Source organism: Macrosteles quadrilineatus, unplaced genomic scaffold, assembly GCF_028750875.1.
Source record: "Macrosteles quadrilineatus isolate MER2022 unplaced genomic scaffold, UCM_ALF_1.0 Scaffold_7__1_contigs__length_78375512, whole genome shotgun sequence".
Taxonomy (NCBI): Eukaryota; Metazoa; Arthropoda; class Insecta; order Hemiptera; family Cicadellidae; genus Macrosteles; species Macrosteles quadrilineatus.
In genome coordinates, this window is record NW_026542600.1 from 9196228 (window position 1) to 9219323 (window position 23096).

A 23096-nucleotide genomic window follows, 5' to 3' on the forward strand; every position below is an offset into this window, starting at 1 on the left:
ATATGTACAAATGTATCAGAACTGCAGCTACGACCGTGATTACTAATGCTAGTACCGGCCTTTGAACTCGTCCCATCATTACAATACAAAAATATAGCCTACACTTACTTAACTTAGACTAAAAAACCTAGAACGGTTTTAAGCTAGGATACACCGGGTGAAGCGCAGTCGAGAAGGGCAGGAATCCTTGAATCGATTGTAGCTATGTTAAACGAATGAAATACGCGACAGTATTAGGCCGACCAACTTAACATATGTTTTGCGCAAGAAGGTTAAAGTTATACTGTATATGTATATATTTAAGCCGCATTTTAACGACTTAACTTATAAGTCTGAGTGATTAAAATACTAACTACCTCTATAAAGGCAATTTACTACTCATACGAATTTAATGTTGTTTGGCACACGCGTGTGGATTAATAAAACGATTATTAGGGAGTTTTAACATAGTTGAATGTTTCAAGAATTCCCGTCACAGATACGTAAAGTAGATTAGTACAATATACATTAATATCACTACAAATGTTATGGATTAAGTGCTCACGTCATGTGAAAATCTCCTTTCAAAAGTCTAGTAAAAGTCTTTTTAAACTGATGGTTTGCTAGAGCGTAGCAAAAAGGATTCATGGGGCTGTTGGCGTAGCAGAGAAAATAGGAAAAAAGGTAAAGGTACTCGTTAGTACACGGAGGATTATTGCAGAATCCCTCCACCAACGCTAATATGTGGTAAGGTGTCCAACAAGCTACAAAAGCACCTAGTATAAATGATATCGTTCGAAAAGCTTTTCTCGCCCTGTTTTCTGATTTTGACTTTTGCCTACCGATGCCTTTCTTCCCTTTGGCCTTGAGACGTTTACCTATAGTTTTCACAAAGTCTCTTCGAGATCCATCTCTTTTTTCAGTCGAATCTTTCTTTTTCAAAGACTCTTTTTTCACCTCTGGGGTAGGAGGAGCTGATTGGATGTTTTGAATTGTCGCTACAGAGTTTGATGTCGTAGAAATGATTGTCGCTGGTGTTCCACTTGGAACATCTATTGTGGGTGGGTCCTCTACCGTGGACACTACTGTCGTGACAGGCTTTTGGCTCACCATGGACTCTAAACTTACCTCCGTATTTACTTTGGTAATGGGAGGAGTAGAAATCCTCGGAGGGGTCCCTGAAACTTGCTGAGCCGCCGCTCGAATCAGAGCCGCTTGTAATAGAGATGTGTTACTCACTGTAATAACATTATGCACAGGAGATGGTGGTGCTGTCGTTGAACTGATAGGGAAGCTCAAAGATGACGGTGGGCTCTCTACATTAGGAGAGGGCACTATTACAGAACTTTCATCCATATATTTTAGATCTGAATTGTCTAGGCCAACAAGAATATCGAATGTTACATTGTAAACACCGTGAGTATTGGTAACTAGAAGACTCCTTGGACGATCTGTGCTGGCAAGTGACCCATCGGATTCAGGTGTACTGCCTTGAAACTGAGAGGGAGGTGGAATGATCCGTTGAGATTGTTGAGACTGGTGAGATGGCTGTGATTGGTGTGACTGGTGTGACTCGAGTGATCTCTCTGACTGCAATGACTGGTGTGAGGGGTGAGATTGGTGAGAATGAATGCTAGAGGCTGGAAGAGAGGATGCCTCCGAAGCAGATTTAACGCTATGTGTGTCGTCTTTGATAAAATCATCTTTCTGTGCTAACACAGGAGTCAATGTCTTTGATGACATATTTCCTGGTGTAGCCTCCGAAGGATTGTCGGTATCGAGTAAGCTCGTTTCTGGAATCAGAGGTAAACCACCAGAAGACACAAACTCAGCTTGAGGAGTTGTTGAGTTAGAACCAATCCTGTTTGTTGGAGCAGAATCAGGAGATTTAGCAGGGATAACACCATTTAGCCTAGCGTTGCTAGCGTTCATAAATACTTGTAGTGCACCTGAACTAACAACGATGTTTGCTATTGATGACCGTTTTCTAGACCAGTCAACTTTCTGAACGGGTAATGTTTCTTTTGGTGCAGCAGTGCTGTCTTCGTCCGAATCGAACGCTGGGCTACTAGATCTTTCAGATTTTTCTTGTTCGCACCCATTTGCGTTCTGCTTTTTATCAATCGAAGTAGTTGTCTCTCCCGTAACGTTACTAGAAGTTCCAGTAGTTGATGACTTCTTTTGGCTTGAAGAGGACTCTCCACTAATTTGCTGGCTTACTTGTGGAGGTCCAGGAGCATTTGCACTGCTACTGGATGTTTTGGGTTTGTCCTGACTTAGAAGAGTACTTTGGGTTTTTGACAAACCGATGCCTGCTGCTCTTCCCGCCATTCCTGACATTGCTCCAGCACTTAGAGCCACCATCGACTGCATTTTCCTCTGTTTCGCTTCACTTTTCTTCTGCATATCGTAGGCAACCTTGTATATTCCACCGTAAAGGATGAAAAGCACCACCAAAGTTGTCCAGTAATATCCGATTATAAGTGCAGTGTTGAACACAGGATCTTTCAGGAACTGCACTGCGCATTGACCTGCAAAAGATCAAGTAATGTAAACAATGTTTCTAAAGACAATTACAATGACTTTATTTCACAGTCACATTATGATAAGATAATATCTTTCCTTAGAAATATCAATTGTAAGATTTTTTATATTCCTTATAAAATAAAATAATTCAATAAATCGTAATTAATGAATAAACATGTATTCAAATGAACATTTCACTATACATTTTAATAATTTATTTGAAGTTTAGCGGATTAATACAAAGTTTTTATCCATCGTATTGACATTTTAGAATCTTTTAAACGACAGACATGTGCACGTCTTTATTTTTTGGTATATTTCATGTGCAATCTCAATTGTGTTAATTGTGTTTGACTGTATTTGTAATATCAAAAAAAGAACCAGCTTTTATAGTTATTTAGTTTAATTTCCATTGTATTTTACACCAATATTGTTATTAACAATTTCTTTCTTACTTATGTTAGTGCTTGTAGAAAAATTAAATTTAAACATTATGAGAAACCCCAATTGTGACAATATCGTTAACGACTGTACATAACATCGATTATGATCAACGTATCTACACTTAAACAATGTAGAAAAATACTTTAGCCTATAAAAGTAATTACAAATAAAATTCGCTATAAAATACAATTCACCCTAGCTCAATAATTATGTACAGTAGTTTTACATAAATTTAAAAAGTATGTATAACGCAGATGTTCTTTTAGATAATAATACCATGTTATATGTAATATAACATGTAATATGTATATACGCAGTGAATTTTATTTTATTTTTGACCTCCCAGGATTTATCTTTGATACTATTAATTTTAGAAAATAAAGTTTTGGGGAAATAGTTAAACAAAAAAAAAGTATATGAGAATATATTTGAAAAGAAACTGATAATATATTTTTAACTATGTAGAGAACTGGTGTTTATTTTTAAAGAGGAACCTATCTTTATGATATAATCTATGATAGACCTAGTAAAAATGTCAGGAGTCTGAGTTCCTAACTATCGTTAGCATAAACTCTCCATATCAAGTTTTTGCAACAAAGAACCCGTTTTCTTTAGCTCAACTACTTGACACAAAGTCTGCTGAATGGACACAGTAAAAATACCACATTTCTAGGTAATGTAGTAGCAGAATTAATTAAATATATTACATGTCTAAAGCGTCACAGCTTTTTCCTTAACTCTTAAATAAAATTTGTTGAATCACCTGATTATAATACACTTCATTGAAACTAAACTTAAAAATGCACTTTTGGATGAAAACGTTTTGTCTAATAAGTTATTGTGTCTGTATTTTGATAAGTAATAAATTTATTCAATTTCATGTTATATTATTAACATAAAAAAGGTTCCCTTCTCTGTATGAACAATCAAAGTACTCGATAAATGTAATATTATTTAAATGGGGAAATAATTTGACATTTCAAGAAATATTTTAGTATAAATACAAAACAGGCAAATGGAAATTAGCTTTGCCTGAAGGTCTTCTGTGGCGGGAAGTTTTTTTAATTGAAATTTTGCACAGAAAATACAACAAATCTTTTGGATACAAGACTCTTCCTTCCTGCAACATTTAAGATGATTCTAATACAGTTTGGCACAAATGTTATTATTAATGGGAACACGTTTCAGCTTTGAAACAAAATTTACGATGAAGACTACGGTCAAAACTACTTTTCTGAAACCGAGTTACAACCTTAAGAAACCGTTGTTATTCGATCTTACCAGGTAGCAAATCTCTAAAGCCAACGAAATGCTCCCATCCAAATATACTGATGAAGAACAGGAGAGCCGGAATAATCCAAGTTATGGTCACCATCCAAATGACTCTGTTCTTGGTACGCCAGCTCCGGTACTTGGCTGCTATCTTGACGGAGCAAAATCTGTCAAAATACCAGAGAAATTCAAGCTAGCTCAATACTATGTGTGTATTAAATATATCATATTATAGTTTAATTTCCTTAAATTTTAGATTTGTCAAAATCCTTGCAAAGAAACATTATAACGTGATCCACGGTAGATTGTTATAAACTTTGAATTAAAACCCAAATTATAAACTGGATCCAATTATTAGTTTAAGTTATGAATGTGCTTTATCAACTCTAAGTGGATTCTTGGAAGATTTCGGATTATTTTGCTTGTTAACAGAGGAGATAGATTTACATTTAAGGATTTTGATGGTTTTTATTATTAAGGAAAATGGAGGAAATTGATTCATAAGAAATGGTATTCTTTATATCCATTATAGTTGGTTGTCCCCCAATACTTATCATACTATTGGGGTGTTTTGTGCATTTGTGACACAATGTGTGAGAGTTGGATGATACCTCAGAGCGTCCAATCAAAAGTCAGTAAAATAAAAGTTCGTATTTTATATAATTCCATGGTTTTGATCCAAAAGTCTCCTTGATTTATAAAAAAAATTTGAATATATCCTCTTAAATACTTTAGATGGAATTTATATAGGGTGTTTTTATGCAACCGAAATTAAGAACACTGTAAGACACATTTTAATGACAAAACAAGCTTATATGTTGGTATCCCTGCTTTTTTTTACTTCATTGCCGATCAGCTTTTATGCATTGTTGTGTAGTTATCTATGAGGTAGATGGAAATTTTTTATAAATAACACACAACATGATATTTCCCCAACCACTAAAAGTTATAAGAATACGTTGAAAGCAAGTTATTGGTTTTATGCCAAATACGTTTCAAGTAAGGTTCTATAAGTGATTATAGTACCTAATAAATCAACTTTTATTGACATGTACAAATTTAAGGAAACCAGATCCATAGTATACAAATAAACGTGAACCTACAATACATACTCTCGTTGAGTTTGTGAATGCACCATGTTGAGTCCTATTCACAATAAATTCCCAATAACACTAAAACTTATAGATGGCCATGTAAAAATTCATATCAACTGATCGGTAATGAAGAAAATAAAACAGGGATACTAACAATATATAAGCTTTTTCGTTATTAAAATATGTCTCACAGTACTTTAAATTTGGTTTTTATGTTATTAAACACCATGTACTTAGTAAACAGATTCAATACTGTTCTTTTTTCAACCAGAATTCACTAACATAAGTTTAAAATATTCGGTTGTAACTATATTTTAAATATCTTTTAAATAAATATGATTGCATACCCAATTTTTCACTGGCATAACCGCAATTTTCATGAAATAGGTCAAATGTGTCTTTCTAAACTGTGGTCATAAACTCCCCTTGCAAAATTAAACAGGGTGTTTTTTTTTATCTTGCTTCTTTATTTATGTAAAAACTGCAATTGATAGAACTATGCAGTTTGCAGGAATCGTCTATTGACGTGGAGGCCACAATTGTTGTGAATTTTATGTGAAGTTCCCTTTCAACCCCTTTCTCCCTCTACCCTTAACTTAAAATATTTTAATTGCAAGGTACCCCTTTTAACATATAAAACGTGAGGGCATGAAAAAAGAAAAAGAATGGCGCAAACTAATCTCTACGTCAATCCTATCAAAAGTTATGGCAGTTCAAAATTTGAATTTTTCGCCCCCTTTTTTTTAAGAAAAACACGTTTTTTTTATAACGGCTGTAGCTCAAATACATGCTTGTCAAATAAAAAAAAACATTAAAATATCCGAGAAATTTTACAAATTTTAGAGGTTGGGCGATTTTTGAAGATAAAGAAGTGCGATTTTCGGAAAACGGTGTGTGAAAAGGGTGTTTTGTAGAAAATTTTATTCCTGAACCTTAAAATTCTTTCAAATCATTTTAGCTCTTACCATTTTTGAGCTACAGCCGTTAAAAAATGTTTTGAGTTAAGGGTAGGGGAGAAAGGGGGTGAATGGGAACTTCACATTAAATTCACAACAATTGTGGCCCCTACGTCAATAGACGATTCCCGCAAACTGCATATTTCTATGTATTGCAGCTTTTACAGAAATGAAGAAGCGAGATAAAAAACGCCCTGTATACAACATTTTACACTGACTTTATATAAACTACTATCTCCAGCTTACCTGTCAATTGTGATGAGAAGTACTGTGTATTGAGATACTAGACACACTGTATAGTCCACACTTAACCACAAGTCACACAGTATGGGTCCTAGGTCCCAGTAACCCATCAGCACGTATACTGTGTAGAACGGCATTGAAACTGTCCCTGGAACCACAAAAATAATCTTTGGAATCCTTAATCTCCTTAGTTCACTTTCAGTCCCCCCTTTTTACTTGCCTTCATCGTAGAGTATATCGAATATATTGGTAGTTATTGTTATGAAACAGGAGAATTTGTGAATAGGTTTCCTTGTAATTAAGCCATATGTTTCAAAACTTATTTCACACGCTGTTACATAATCATGCATTCTATATAATGTCTAAAATTAACCAGACAAGGTATGAAATAGAGCTAAATACATACTTTGCCTAGTCATTTTATAGAATACCTGTGGGCACTGTAGGCAAAGTATAAAATACGCTGTTGTAGGTATTTTTTAGACTTTTGTACCCTTGTTTGACAATAATTTATCTAGTCTATAATAAACTTACCTAACCTAACCATACACAATATTTTATTATTGTAAAAGATTTGTTTAGACTTCTGTATCATTTTTTGACATGATTCAATCTAATCTAAAACTTACCAAACTAACCTTACCCTTTACAAAATAAATCTATCTTGTTAAATGAATGTTTTGCTTACAAATATCTTTATTTTTTATTTTGCCTAACACACCTACGTTCTATAGAATGCCTAGGCATTATACACAATGCCTAGTCAAAATGTATAAAAGCTTATCGTAACTTTGCCTAAAAGCTTCAGACATTGTATAGAATGCCTAGTCATTCTATAGAATAAATAAATAAAAATGTATTTATTAAGCGTTTTTCTGATACACGAGCTTTTCAAAACAACCTTCGTCACTATACTAGATAAATGCCTGCATTACATACTTTGCCTGTAACATATATATACCACGATGATAATATTAAGCTAAGTATAATATACGTATAAGCTAAGTACTATAGTTCGGCCGCTTAGAAAACGACCTCCTCCAGCATTGGTTTAGCATTAGCGCGCAGATCGTTTTCTAAGCGGCCAAACTATATATTTGTTTTACTGTTTTAAATTGTCAAATTGCCCCTTGATCTTAACTGTCTTTACGAGCATAGGTTGGCTCTCGTGTAGGCAATTATAATAAAAGGTCATAACTACTTTCCTTTACTCCATTTTTACTTTCAAATGTTACTGATTCTACTAAAGGCCGACTGTATTATACATAGATACTCTCGATACCTTTGTGAGAGATTTACTAAGATTTTTTTATCAATGTACGTAGCTGTGTCCTCATCTGGTTCCAATATCCAGGATATTATAAACGGAAATAAACTTTGAAATCATAACATTATCTAATCCATTTCCCTTAAAATGTATTTCAATATTTGCCCAAGATTGGTAACATAATCTATGGGTTGATACAAACGACAATTTCTTACCTAAATTTGCAGAGGAATAATGGTCTTTACTGTCCTACAGATAAAAAGGTGGAATCATTACGTAGTAAACTACGTCAATAATGGCAAGTAATTTTGTGTGTTGCTTTTTACCTAATTTTAGGTAATGGTCAAATCCTAATATCCTGTATAGTGTCCAGGCTATATGCAATTAGGTTACATTAAACTAAAAAAATTGGTATTAATAAAAAATACAATGGTATTTAACTGTTTATGGATCAGTCTGTTAGCACATTATTTGTAAAACTATGACCTAAACAAAGAAGGGGCAAAATATGAATTGTTATGGGAAAATATACTGTTTGCATATTTATATTGCATAGCCGGGGTTCAGAATAGGTTATCAGACCGAAACCAGATGTGATTGATCGTTGGTTCTTTAGTTGTAATCGTGCCTACATTTAATAAGGTATTTTTGTTGCGGTAGAGCTATAAAAATCATCACATTTATCTTACAATCGTTTTATCGAGCATTTATTACTAACATATGTTTTACCCGCATCACTATTCGGCCATAAGAGCTGAAGCATGAGAAGACTTACTACAATAAATAGGAGAATTAACTAAAAGAATGTAATAGAAGAACAAAAATAAATAAGAAAGAAAAAAGTAAAATAATTATCTTATAGGCTACAGTTAAAATTGTAATTATTTAATTTACCGATAAGCATATCAGTAGCTGCCAGTGAGGCGATGAAGTAGTTGCTGGGTTGTCGGATGCTGCGATCTACAATGAATGCCATGAGCACCAGAATGTTGCCGCCTACTGTCAGCACTATGCAGATGCCGATGAACAGAGCGATGAGAAAACTCTGCCAGGGTTCGAAGACTGGGAGGACAGGAGTAAGCTCTGTGACCCCTGGGATAGAAGTGACGTTGACCAGAAGAGGTTCGGTGGTGTTGGCGGTCGAATTGTACCAGTCTGGCCCCGAGTCGTAGTCTGCCACTATGTCACCACTTCCCCAAGACGCGTACCTGGACCACAGTAAATGTAATAGTGGAAATGATGATCACTTTCTTGGCATGACACGATACAGTGATATAGATAGAAATATTCCAAATGGCCTTCAATCTATACACATTACAGTTAAAATGGTAATTGATTTTGGTCAAACATAACTCCTATGTAGCCATTTTCTACATGGATTTTTCTAAAGAACTCTGGAGCTATGTTTTGGGATACTCTTTTAAAGAAAATTCTAATAAATAATGCATTATAGTATTGTTATATATTAAAAACCTAGTAGACCCTGCCATAAAAAAACCAAACCATAAAGCAAATAGAACTGGTGGTTAAGTTGGCCAGTTGGCCTATTTCAAAACATGATATTGACCCACCTTGACTATTTGCTTTGCCTTTAGTGTCCGATCTATGGAATGACATTCAAAACCGATCGTTAAGAGAGTTTGGATAGAAACTGTTACGTAAAAGGCAATATTTTTTTTATAAATATTATGGTTAGCATTAAGCTATAATTAATAGAAAAGATTTCACTCTTATTACACAAACAAAAACCCTTATTTGAACAATTTTCAAAAATTAAGGGAACTATTGCATCAAAAACAATGGCCTGCTTCGTGATCGAAAGATGAATAAGAATAATCTGAACGATACAATGTTGGGCTGGTGTAATCAAATAATTTATTGAAATCATAGTTAAAATCACCTTACTGGTTGGTTTGTTTTACCTTTGTCACAAATTTAAAAAGCCAAACACAACAACTAAAAACATACTACAACACTACAAATACTAGAATTTCAAACCATCATAAATTTATTATTGTTAATTTGTTTTTGACACTTTCCTGTTCATGATAATCAGGACAGTTTGGACTTAAGTTGAGTTCAAATAAATGAATATTTTGATGTAATTCAATTTACATTATTATTGAAAAATAGACAATATTGCAACAACCTATGAAAAATTCTGACATATGCTTAATGGTAGGTTTTTTAATCTTCTATGATATCTTCTTAGTGTAAATCTAACAACACTGAATCATATTGTAAGAACTACATCCTGCTCATAATCTTCTTTGGATAACGTTTCTTTGATTCAATTTCTATATCTTGGTTATCTGTTCCAGTTAAATGATGTATAGTGTTTTTTGTCCTAGGATGTTAGGCACTAGCTTAGATAAAATCAATTGGTGATTTGGCAGTATTTGAACCCGGGACCTCAGGGACCGAAATACCACTCTCTACCCCCTAGACCAGCTCACTCTCCCACAGTTAACGGCTACCTAGTGTAATTTTCTGTATGATACTTTGGCCTTACCCGCTCCCTTGGCTCCATAAGTTGCCGAACACATGAGATAGGTTGAATGTGTCACGGCATTGTTCGGTGAACAACCTCTGGTAGACGTATCTACAAAGACGTTCTCTGTGTTTTTTCAGTTTCCTGTAAGCACAAGGATATTAGTAGTTTGGATATAGGCATCGATTTGTGTCTTTCAGTGAATTTTTTGTAAATAAAAATGATTTTGGCCAAGGATCTTAATATCAGTTGTCCCAAAATCTTTATGATTATTCAATGTCGCATTGCTGAAAATTCAGTTGAGATCCTTTTTCACAAACATTTCTATATTTTTAGTGATGGTCATTCCTGTGACCTATTTTTAGGACCACTATTCTCAATAGATCCGTACACTTTTCTCACAGTGTTTTCTTACATTGTTACGGCAACGGATTTATAACTATTGAAAGTTACCTCCACAGTAAACGATAGTACTAAATCTACAAAAATACATTACACACTGATCACACTAACCATTGAACTATAAAATCCGGGCCAATCGAGTAGATGGGTGTAGTTTTGTTGCCGTAGTCGGTTCCGTTCTCAGGGATGTCCGAGTAGGAGGCTGTGGTGTTCTCCCAATCCAGATCTTCTTCTACTTCTCTGGAGCCCATTTCCTCTCTTTCTATGACCAGCCCGTCATCTGTACAACATAGTTTGTCATTAATAAGTGAGTTTAAACACTGGAAGTGTTTGACACTTATTACAGGAGTGTATTCAGATCTCGAGATGGATTTAGAATAGTTCAAGACTAATTGTTTCCAGTTAAACCAGAAGAATCCTCAGTCTCTTTCCAAAACATTCCACCTTGGCGAACCTCTGAAAACTTTTAAATTGGCTCTGGATCATAAATAGGCATACAAAGAACATATGGATCAGAGAAACCCGGCAAAGGCCTGTCACTTATTAACAAAACTACTTCACTTTATTACAGAACTTGCCTGAATGTAAACCATGTCATATTCTACTGTCCAGTGAGCTATGGAATGTTTATGTTTGAACATGAACCTAGGATAGGTGTAATAATTTTGCTTTAAAAGTGGACAATATGTTAATTAGATATAAGTGACCACCTTGTCCATTAGAAACCAATTATCACTAGAAGGAGAGTTTTTAATGTATTTAGATAATACATCCTAGCCACTGCAAATGCCCAAGAGTATAATCTGTAGTTTACGAAAAGTGTTTCCTGAACACATTTACAGAAGTAAAAGTGATTTTGATTGTGATTTGTTGTGGAAGTATCAGTTTTTATAACAACACAGTTTTTTGTGTAATCTGCATATTAACCTCAAAACTAGCCAAACGTGATCGATTCACAAACCACAGATATGCAATCATCCACTTGGTTGAAAGGTTATGCAATTTACTCATTCTACATTTATCACACTGTGGTAGACCAAACTGTATTAAAAGAGATTTTAAATTTAGTTCGTTTACAATAATGATGGTATTATTAGCCTACTATACATTAAAATATTTTTTCAATAGGTTATACTATCCTTTCGCTCACTATGGAGCTTCTTAATAATTGATATTTTTCCCGTTAACACGATTCACCCCAATTCATTTGCAAAGAGCCCTATTAAGCATTGTAAAATTCACTTATTTGATACCCCCTTTCCTCTTAGCCCACCATTTTTGGCAGAGAAGAGATAGCGAACTCTGTTTTTAATAATTCTTCAAGTTTTTGTAAATATGTTAAAATGAGGTTTCACATGAAGGGAGTTTATATTTAAACATTTTGAGTTTCCCCAAAATCCTCCATTTTTGGGAGACATTCAAAGTCATAAAATTAAACTTCTTGCTATGTTTGCATGACCACCAAAAGGACATCTCTGTATACTACCTACTTAGACAAATATTAGATGGGGAGTCTTGGCTTTTTATTTACCCTGTCGAATAAATATGACTTGTTTATGGAAATAATTTAGTAAAATCCAATCAGAAAAATGGAAATTAGCTTAGTCTGCAGGTTTACTGTGACGGGGATATTTTTATGTGTTTCTCTTATGAGTGCTTCCTATCAATAAATTTGCATAAAATCTTATCTCGCTTAGATAGATCTCCTCCTCATGGTCTATGTATTGTTTCTAAACTAATATCCGAACAGTTTAGTTGTGTTATATCTATGCTTTTACTGATTACCATTCTTAAGCTTTTCTAAAGAAAATCTAAATTAATTTGGGTTTACAACATAGTCAAGTGAGTTGCGATGGCAGACTATGTTTCGTTTTTGTTCATTCTATCCTTGTTCGTTTGTGTATTGACGACGACGATTCGTTCGAATAGTTAAATAAGAACACAAAGCTTGAAAATTAAACAATAATTTATTGTTGAAACCTTTATGTGAGAGTGTAATAGGAGTTACAACGTAGGTCGCAAACTTCTAATTACTGTGATAAATCAATCCTGTAGGCAATGATGACCTCTTTTTTGTCATTTATCAAGAGTGTCAAAGTGTTTACAAGTTATAACACAGACTGAACATCCTCTTTATAGAGCACTGGCGCTGCAGAATCATCGTAACTAATCAGAAGCATGTTACGACTTCAGTTCGGCCTCCCTAAATTTACAAATCTTATCGGCGAGGACCAATTAATACGCAAAAGCTACAACAAATTTTACAGTTTTACCCTTTAAGTACAAAATTGATCTAAATCTACTGGTCCTAAGTGGTTCGTGAAAGGTATTTAACTTGAAACAGCATCTGGCAGCAAAACTACAAAATCCTAAATGTAATATGAAGAAATGTTTATTATCAATCGTATTCTATTTAGGTTTCTGAGCGCGTATGCCTAATATTTTGTTGTCTTTGTTTTTCCTGGTTCGTGGACCCTTTGTTGTATGTATATATATATGTAGCAGTGTAAACCTGTAAAAAGAAGAAGAATATAGTTGTTGGCTGAACACATCATCTCACTGAGAAAGTGATGCACATGTCTTCCACGTACTTCTTTTTATACTTCGATAATTGCCTATATAATCAATTTTCAACCAGATGCAATCCCTAGGGTACCGTTTAGGTTATACATTGGAAACATACGGAGGTATTGACAAGTGGCATCCGCGTTAAAACCGAGGACAACAAGAGACAACCATTGTTGACAACTTGACAAATTGATGTGTCTATTGTTGCGGAGCGTCCTCGTTTTATACGCCTTTCCTTTCCATTCTCTTATTACTAGACAGCTTTCAAAACTAATAACGAATAAGGAGTTCAGTTGTCCAACTCGTGGTTGAGATTAAAGAGATAGAGGATAAAGGATTTGACGTGGTAAAATAAAATGGTAAATTTGAACAATTTTGAATCACGTAAGACACTTATTAATCCTTTAACATTTTGTATTGATTTTTTAAATAAGTGTAGGGCACATTTTATTTGTATTATAATGCTAAACATATATATTTATGTGTATGGTGTATTTAAAAACGAAACATAAATTGTCACATTGTACCAAGAATCACTCCTTTTTTAAATGTATAGTGGTTTTCTCTTAACACGAGATATAAAATATACTTTTCACCACACTATACTGTTTTAATAGACTTTCCATGAAATTAGTCCGGAAAACAGCTGTTTGCCGCTTGCTTAATCAAATGGGGTTTCATTACGTGCTACTGTACTGTAATGAACTTTTTCCGGACACCAGATGATTATAATTAGCGATAAGTCAACGAGTCAATTAAATAAAACATAACCTCTCTTAGAAGTTATGAGTGGTGAGTGTTTAGTCCTTTAGTCGTTGGGAATATATAACAGATATGTACAGTTTTGTTGATGTTAGGTTAGTTTAGAGTAGAATGGGAAAAAATCTTACGTCACTCGTCCAAAATGTGTTTACTGTGCTCTTTTGATGAATACCTATTTTCCAAACTAGAAACGTAATATACCATTTCATTATGAGAATAGTAAGCACAGTTTGGAAAGACATTTAAAAGAACAGTTTTTACGGTTTTGAAAGAACATTTATTGGACCCTCACACGAATTGTGCATTTTAAATGACTTAATTTTTACTCTTCATAGATAAAGATTGTTTGAGACAAGTTATTAAGTGAATAAAACTACTAGTTTATTACAAATCAAATTTATTGCTTTTAGATATTCACCACAACGGGCTATCGACCATCATCAGGTTACAATTGTCATAAAAGTAGCCTATTTAAAATTCATTTTTATAAACTAAATGTTTGTCCCCTGTTTCCAATCTCTGTTTACAGAATTAATTGGGTAATCAGCTATTAGAATTAAAATACAAATATAAAGCGTTAAAAACAGGTTGGTCATCACCACTTGAAAATCCTGAATAACAAAATCCAAAGATTAACGCTAGGGTGGCGAAGCCCTAAAGGAAATTACCTTTTTAGTTATGATTCTGCTAGATCATACTGTACGCTTTAAAATTACCCCTCAATCGGTCATGTAGGAGAGCTGAAAACGGGATGGTACAGAGGAACCCCCTTATAGTATTAAGTACATCGATTATTTACACTCCATGGATTATTTTGGTTGCGGCTTTAGAGTTTCAACAATTAAACGTGTGGCCTTAGATAGAAACACAGAAAGCATAATCGCGTTATTCAATATTGTTCAAATTAACGCAATATAATTGACATCGCAAACTCTGAACGGAATACTTAACCTTTTTTGTAGTAAAGAAAGGTAATGCTTCTTAGTGAGATCACTTTCCAAACATATTGTCTGTTGAGTTTATTTGTAATTTTTCTGTTGTTAACTTGTAAGTTGGTATATAAACCCAAATTTGTACTAGCTTATAAGTACTAAATGTTGTATTGTTGTTTAGTTAGTTTAAATAGTTTGATTTCATTATGCTAGAAATAGTTTGAAATAGCTGAACAGTTTGAGTAGGCCTAAATCACTTATCCAATTAGCTTGTTATTAATTGTTTCTAAGTTGCATTGTTATAGTTACTGTTTGGTAAGCAAAGTATCACTAGTTATTTGCTCATGTACAATAGCATTCTATTCAACTATTCTTATTGTTTCTTGTACATTTTTACAATATAGCATTCTCACTATTGTATATTTTGGTTTGTTACCTTTTACGATGGCCATTGGATCAAATAAATAATCTTATAAAAACTGTACCCTTAACTGACCCTGATGTCTAGCGAGGTCAATATAAAGTTGGAAGCCCCAAAGCTATCTAGAAAGTAATTATTCTTACACGAAAATAACTGCTCTTAGTGAGGTCTTAAATAACGAAAGAGTCTTAGACGTTCATAAAACGTTACCTTTGATGTATTTTACAAAAAAGGTCAACCTGGGTTCAAGTAACATCTGTATTTTGTATTTGAATAAGTTATGATCAAGTTCCTAGAACTTCTTAAGTATCAATCTCCCATCGCTTATAATAAGCTTTGTGGAGATCAAACGTTATTGATTATTGATTTTGTTTAAGTACACCGTGAAACATGTATATCTGTAATAAGTTATTTTATTCGTTTGTTGATCTATGTTGTTTGCCTGTTCTTAGTTAAACCTACCAAAACACACTAGAAGGATGACCTAAATTCTTATCATAAGTTAAGTAATCTAAAGAAACTGACGTTGAATGATTCGGATCTTGAACCTGACATTAAGAAAATTAATGCACCTACTGCAAATCTTCAGGGCAAACTCTTTCACTGCTTTTTAAGACTAAGACACTAGTTCCTTGAGCATAGCTGTTGATGCAGGTTTAATATCTTGAAAGTGAAACCGAACAATATTTTTCCTTTCATTAGTTTACTGGGTGATGTTGATTCTTCCGACGTTCTTGTGAATAATTTCTATATCAAATTTGGGTGGTTTGCTAACTTGAATTCTTTCAGAAAATACTTTCTTCTTTATATGTTACTATGATTAATCCATCATCTACATACAAAATTATGCATAAATTGGTCAGCAGAGCTATATTGCATTCCTTTATCTAATGAAAATCCACAAAAATATTTAGCTTATCTTTAATAAAGTAGTTTGATTAAATAATAAAAACATCACTTTAACTTTAATCCTAGGGTTTTTCTGTTACTATAGCCCTATGGTCAATGTATATTTGATTTCTGCTATTTATTACACATACAGGTTTTAAATGCTCTTTAAAATGTTGCCATTGCTATTGATTGAGAAACATTTAGGGTCCAATATTTTTATTTCGATGGGAAAACGTTTATTCTGTTCCCTTTACCTCCATCAGTGCCAAAAGGTGTGAAAATAGAAACAAAACAATTAATCATGTTACCAATACAAACTATGTCTTCATAGGTAGCCGGACTTAGATGATTGCAGGCCACCATTTTTCATAAGTACGAGTATTTAAAATCTTATGAGTTAACATAATGAGTTTAATGTGTGTTTAAATAGTTATATTAATTATATAATTACATTTAAGTATATTTATAACCCTCCGTAAATTTGAAAACACTTGCAATGTTTAGGTTAGGTTAGGTTAGTTTAGTTTATAGCTTAACTTACACCTTTTTTCATGAACAGAACTAATCATAAAACCTAACCTAAACTGTGGTTTTTGACGGTTCAAGAAGTTAGTGGCATCTCTTCTGAGAAATTTCGAAGTTATTTATAAATGATTGCGTATACAGAGTGTTCAAAAAAGGTGGGGAAATATTTTACCTAGTGTTTCCTTGGGTCAAAATAAAGAGACAATCTAGAATAAATGTTTTTCTAAAATCGCTTCGCTAACCAGATATCCGCCATTATGTATTGTTTACATTTTTATCTTTTAATATTTTCAACCGATTTTTATGAAACTTAAGTATGTTAAGGTAGAAGAGACCCGTGTGAGAAAAAAAATTCATCTTGATTCAACCAAAAATTTCAAAATGGTGGATATATGGTTAACAAAGCAATTTTAGAAAAAATGTAATTCTTGATTTTCTCTTTGTTACCCAAGGAATCACTAAATAAAATATGTCCCCACCTTTGAACACCCTGTATATGAGCAGTCTGTTCCACTAAATAATCTACGCTACAGTTATTAAAGGACTTATTATCCACAACTTGCCATCAGAGGAGTTAAATAGCCAAAAATAAAAGCATATTTACTAAGCAATCTCGGCGCACTCAAAGAATGCGTCGAATAATTCATCAACACAAGCTCGTTCCATGAATAGAACTCTCCTTCATTGTTTTCTCTGGCTCAGATTTAGCGCTTCATTAAATATCTGGACTCGCCTTTTGTCACTGGTTATTATTTCATTAGTTTTGAATCTCACACGAGCGAAATAATTGCAATGCGACGTTTAAAACTCCAAATTGTTGTGGTTTTAGTGCGATTTCAATACCTAGTACGTTTGTTTTTCCTAGAACCTTTTTGCTTTGAGATATTCACTAAAATGCGTTTGAGTTTAAATTTAAAAATCTTAGTTAAAAAGATTCTTTGTTTCCGAATTTTACTGTTTACACGCTATACGAAGATTCCTTATCACATAGAAACTAGGAAAAAACTAAAACTAAAAAAAACTTACCAATCAGATTAAACTCACTGAACATCAAAATAATATCTCACATTAAAGTAATTTTATTCGTGGAGCCATTTAAAAACGATTCTAACTTTTTTTTCAATGAATATGAGTAGGAAAGTGGTAATCCGTAAATTAAGTTAATTAAATGCATGACCCCATAATTTAAACTACCTAACAATCTCTAAGCACTGACTCCGAAACAAAAATGAGTCGTCGCAATTTTGTAAAAAAATGTTTCCTGCAAAATCCACAAGAAAAGTCTCATTTAGTTGAGGCGTGTAGTTGATATCAATTATTCAATGAGTCTAAATCAGCAAATAGGCTGACAATCATTACATTACATTATGACATGAGTTATAAGTTACAAAATTGCATAAGCTTTTAATGTTAGTAAATATCAATATACCATATCAAAGTGATCCACGTGAGGTTGTGATATTGACAAGTACCAAATTAGAGTGTGGCACTGTGACCTCACGAGGCAATTAGCTTCCATGTTGCATGTTAAACTTCCCAGCTACATGAGACAGGATCAGGTTTAATCAAACCACGTGTTGATAGAGTCACCTGACAGGTTTCATGGTAAAATAGTCAAAGGGTCTACGAGAAAAGTACGACACACAAAATTACGTTGTGACATACTGATGAGATTGGGGTTTACGGTGAAATAGAACGCAGTGAGGTTATAAAACGATTGACGTCAGTAAACTCGTTAGTAAATTCAATAACTACGGGTTTCATAGATTAAAGGTTAAATAAAATATCTACATGCTTCATCCTACTAATCAGTAGTAAACTTCAGTATCCAATAGTCAATGATGTAACTTAAAAAACCTACCTCTTCATATAATACAAAGTATATTATAATGGGAAGAACAAAAAGATTAAGGATGTGTCATGGTAAGGATGATGTACCTTCTGGAGGAGTTGTATGGTAAATTCAAGATGCCAAAGAATGTCAGAATGTTTGTCAAATAATCTTATCATTTATACTATCGAACTACACCTGCTAAATCATTTTTTGATAAAGGATAGACATTATGTATACAAAGGTAAACAAGTTATAAAAATAGATATTCAATATTAGTGTAAAACATTTAATAGTTGAGTTGTAAATTAATTAAGTCACCTTATCTCCTTGCCTACTTTTAGCTATAATTGTCAACAGCGTTTTAGGAGGCACATAAAGAGATTTTTGCTAAAAGTAACCATCTACAGTGCTTAAGGAAATTTATGAAAGGTTATAATGAGGAACCAAACTGCTAGATAAAATGCGCAAATTATTAGTGGGAATTTTAATCTAGGAACCTGAGTTCGGTTCCATCTTATCACCAATGCAATTAGGCTTTGTCCTTAAGCTACGACCCTGTGGTTCTTAAACCATCTTATTATGTTAGTCCACATATCTAGATTCCCCCTGCCACAGAAAACCTGCAGACTGAGGAAATAACCATCATTGACCTGGTTGGATATTTACTAAAATATTCATTCAAAGTTTTCAGATTCATTTTCTTTTTAAATAGCATTAATCTTAATGTGCACTCTTTTTTGCGCTACAGGGTAGGAAATTAAGTGTGTTATTGTAGAATATTAATAGTATATTATGAAAAAACTCATTTGCCAAATTTCATCAAACTATGTTTCTAATCTAGCAAACTGCTAGAACTTATTTTTATTCTCTATAAGAATTACATGGGAATTTGAAATTAGAATTTTCTCTAAAACCTTTAGGCGTTCGACAACGCCTCAATATACCAAATGAATTGTTTTAAGCTAATTTAAAAGAAAAAATATGTTTTAAAGAATCAAAGATGGAGGAAAACAATTTTTACCCCATAAAGCCTTCGGCAAAACACCATTTCCATAGTCCGTACATGCTGGTTCGCAAAATCGTTCAAATAAATGTATGTCTACTCGATTACAGAATTTAATCGATTATAGTAAACTCTTTAGTTTACTAAAATCGATACTATAAGTTTTAAAACCAACTTGCATGTCACCTATATAACACCTATTAGATATTTGTTACATTAACTGACATATTTCAGTCCACGTTTAAAGTTGACAAAACCGTTTATTCATAGAGCTATTGATTATATCAATAATGGATAAATTACGTCCTTATTAACCCAGTGTTATTCAATTCGCATCTTTTGTTTTCGAAGAAAACGATTGCTTGAATTATAAAGCAAACTCATTAACTCTAATTATTTAAAACTTTAATTTTGTGAGAACTCATTTAATTTAATTCCATACTACGATTTATAAACGAGATATTAATTAATTTAATTAATATTGCGTTTGAATAGTTTCAAAGGGGGTAACAAGTTAAATGAAACTATTTGTAAGTAATGTTAAAGGTACCCCTGAACTTGTGGGGTAAAACCTCTGTCCAAACTTTTGATTCGTGATAAACTGCATTCTGAACTATCTAGATTACTCTTAACTTCAATTTGTAGTTAAAGTTTAACTATAAGAAGTTAAAGCTTTCTCGTCACCTTCATTTATAAATTATTCAAGGGTAATGCACAAATTGTCTTCCGATATAGTTCTTTCAAAAATACTATTCTTGAATTAGATATAGAGTCTATAAAATAATGCTATACGTTTTAACTTAACCTGAACAACCTTTAAAAAATTACACTAAATAAAAAATTAATACACTAATTGGATATTTTTTGAAAGAAAGGTATCAAAATTGTAATGTATTTTTTTTCTAAGTAAAATACAGTTCTGGACTTTGTGAACCTGTTTTGTAAACTTTGTGAAGTCATGCTTTAGTTAAATAGTGAATAAGTGCATTCGAATTCAAATTGTAATTCTAAATATAAATTAATAAGATTACTACTTCTTTGGTTCTACATGACTTTAACACTAATATTGATTGATATTCTTACTTGCTAATAAATTATAATGTCACTATTATTAAAATACCCTTACCCCCTCCTTTTAGTGGTATTTTAAGTAAAACATATTTTTTTATGAAAATGTTAAGTATTAAAATTCAGAAGTATCTTTTAGAATATCATATTCTGTGGCTATTTAAAATAAACGATATCAGCAAACTGAAGCATACTTTCTCACATTGGCATATCACCAACTCTTATAATGGGTAAGCAGTGGAGGTTACTGATGTTATATTGTTAAAATCAAAACAATTGCAATTACCTTTCAACTATATTTTTTTCAGCGAAGGTTTTGAAAGAGTACCGTTTTTTAAGAGTTAAAGTGATCACAATACTAGGTTTAATTATCATCGTTCGAGCCCTTTATGTGAAAATCTGAAACTAAAAACACCTGGACACATGGGTTAGTACCTATATACCAAATTTCATAAAAATAAGACCTCAGGTGTATTTTGTAGTTCTGTGGCACCAAAACACACACATACAAACACTAAGACAAACTTCACTTCGAAAACCACCTTTTTGGGTCCAGGGGAACCAAAAGGATTTTTTTCACTCTATGTTCAAAATCGACAATTTTGATGATAAGACTAATTTCTCCATATACTATGTATGGGAGAGGATTTAAAACGGTTATTCAATTTTGTCTGGGAGGGAAGTACAAAGACAACCTGTAACTAGGGTGCTATTTCACTCCGCACAAGGCTTGACTACGTGATCAAAACCACTAACAGTTTAGCTTTACCTTGTAATCATATCATATTTAGGTGCTTACACCATCTCCAGAGCAGCTAACTCCAGCTAATTGTAGGATTTACCATGACGATTAATGAACTATTGATTGAAATCGAGTATTGTGTTAACTTAATCCTTTACTTTTAGTTATAACGTTGCTAAATTAACAGAATACTGAAAATAATTTCGATTATTTAAGTTGCATAGTGGATTTTGACCTTGATATTCATGAAGCATGATACAATTTGACAAACATTTTGTTTTTAATTAAATACTCTTACTGGATTTTTAGAGATTTTAGGTAATCATTGCCTGTGTGAGTTAAATGATCCAAAAACGTAAAACCGACTTAGAAATAGACACGTATGCACAAGATATTGAATACCTAATGTATATTTTTTCTCAGACACAGAAATAAAAAATAACTGTAATTCTCTAGTCCCTTTAAAAATTGATTTATTTTTTAAGTTTGTGTCATGGATAAAAAAAATAATTTTGTTTCGTACTATGGCAAAAATGGCTGTTTATAAAAATTAAAGTTTTAAAATCGGTCTACCTATTTTGCCAAAGTGAATCATCCCTATTAACAAAACTAGGATTGTGTCATTTTTTTGCGATTATCAACATGTTACATAATAAACTAATGCATATACAGCACTTCAGGGCTAAAGTAGCTGTTTCTCTTCCTAGGTGGAAAAATAATCAGCTGTAAATATTTACAGTCACAGTCCGCTATTATGCCTAAGCAAATAGTCATGACTAACACAAAGAGTAACGCCTTGCTATTGACATTTATTTTTATCGTGTGTTATATTAAAAGTTTTACTATATTATTTACAGATAACGATAATTATACAAATTAATATTTAAGATAATTTAATTAGTTGACATGATACGATGATATTTACTTTGGTTTAGTCATGTGTAAGATATACGATACATCTACCTTTTCTTAAACTTATGCATTGGCTTAAGCCATTAGCATGAATAAATACATAAATGAACGTATTGTGTTGGTAGAGTAATACCATAGACATAAAGAATTAAATATAGACTGTCAGCCGTGCTGTGGTTACCATAAGTTCTGGAGCACACCGCTGGGAGCGCGTGTAGTTACGTAGTGCGTACGCCGTAAATACATGGCACTCCCACCGGTGTGCGCCAGAACCTATAGTAACCGCAGCACAGCTGACGGTCTGTATGCCTAATTCTGTTTGGTAATTCTTCTGGCCTATGGTAATACATATTGCATCTAAAATAACTGATGGTATGTAAAAGTAAAACTAAGAAGAGCCAATTTTATGTTCAAAATTTTTAAGATTAAAAATGAACTGTCTACGCTGTGTAAATATTTTAGCTTCAAGATTGCAGTATAACGAAAATATAGTTTATCAACTAGGCAAACATTTTTTTCCGATTGCTAATTTTATATTCGTTAAACTTAAGCTCGGGTTGAAAATAGTCACTTTAAGTGATGAAAATATACTATAATATCTCAAATATAATTTAATATTTTCCTGTGAAATAAGCTCAAATTCTTCATTTAAATAAATTTAAAACGCAAACAATTAGGCTGAACAAAGTTTAACATGAATCGCAGGTGACACCATTAACATGTTAAGAATGATTGTATCTGTTCTAGTGAACACAACCGAACAA

At 33.0% G+C, this 23096-nt stretch overlaps 1 protein-coding gene across 1 annotated transcript in view; it reads right to left on the reverse strand.

The window, feature by feature from the left end:
* Window positions 1-345: 345 nt before the first annotated feature.
* Window positions 346-23096, reverse strand: part of LOC128998707 (dopamine receptor 2) — a 221577-nt gene continuing 198826 nt past the window's right edge. Inside the window, exons 5-10 of the mRNA XM_054424959.1 lie at window positions 10786-10954; window positions 10294-10416; window positions 8676-8989; window positions 6518-6662; window positions 4231-4388; window positions 346-2510 (exon numbers count right to left, since the gene is read on the reverse strand). Coding sequence (XP_054280934.1) covers window positions 541-2510; window positions 4231-4388; window positions 6518-6662; window positions 8676-8989; window positions 10294-10416; window positions 10786-10925 — 2850 coding nt within the window. The 5' untranslated portion in view covers window positions 10926-10954 and the 3' untranslated portion in view covers window positions 346-540. The remainder of the gene's footprint in view (window positions 2511-4230; window positions 4389-6517; window positions 6663-8675; window positions 8990-10293; window positions 10417-10785; window positions 10955-23096) is intronic.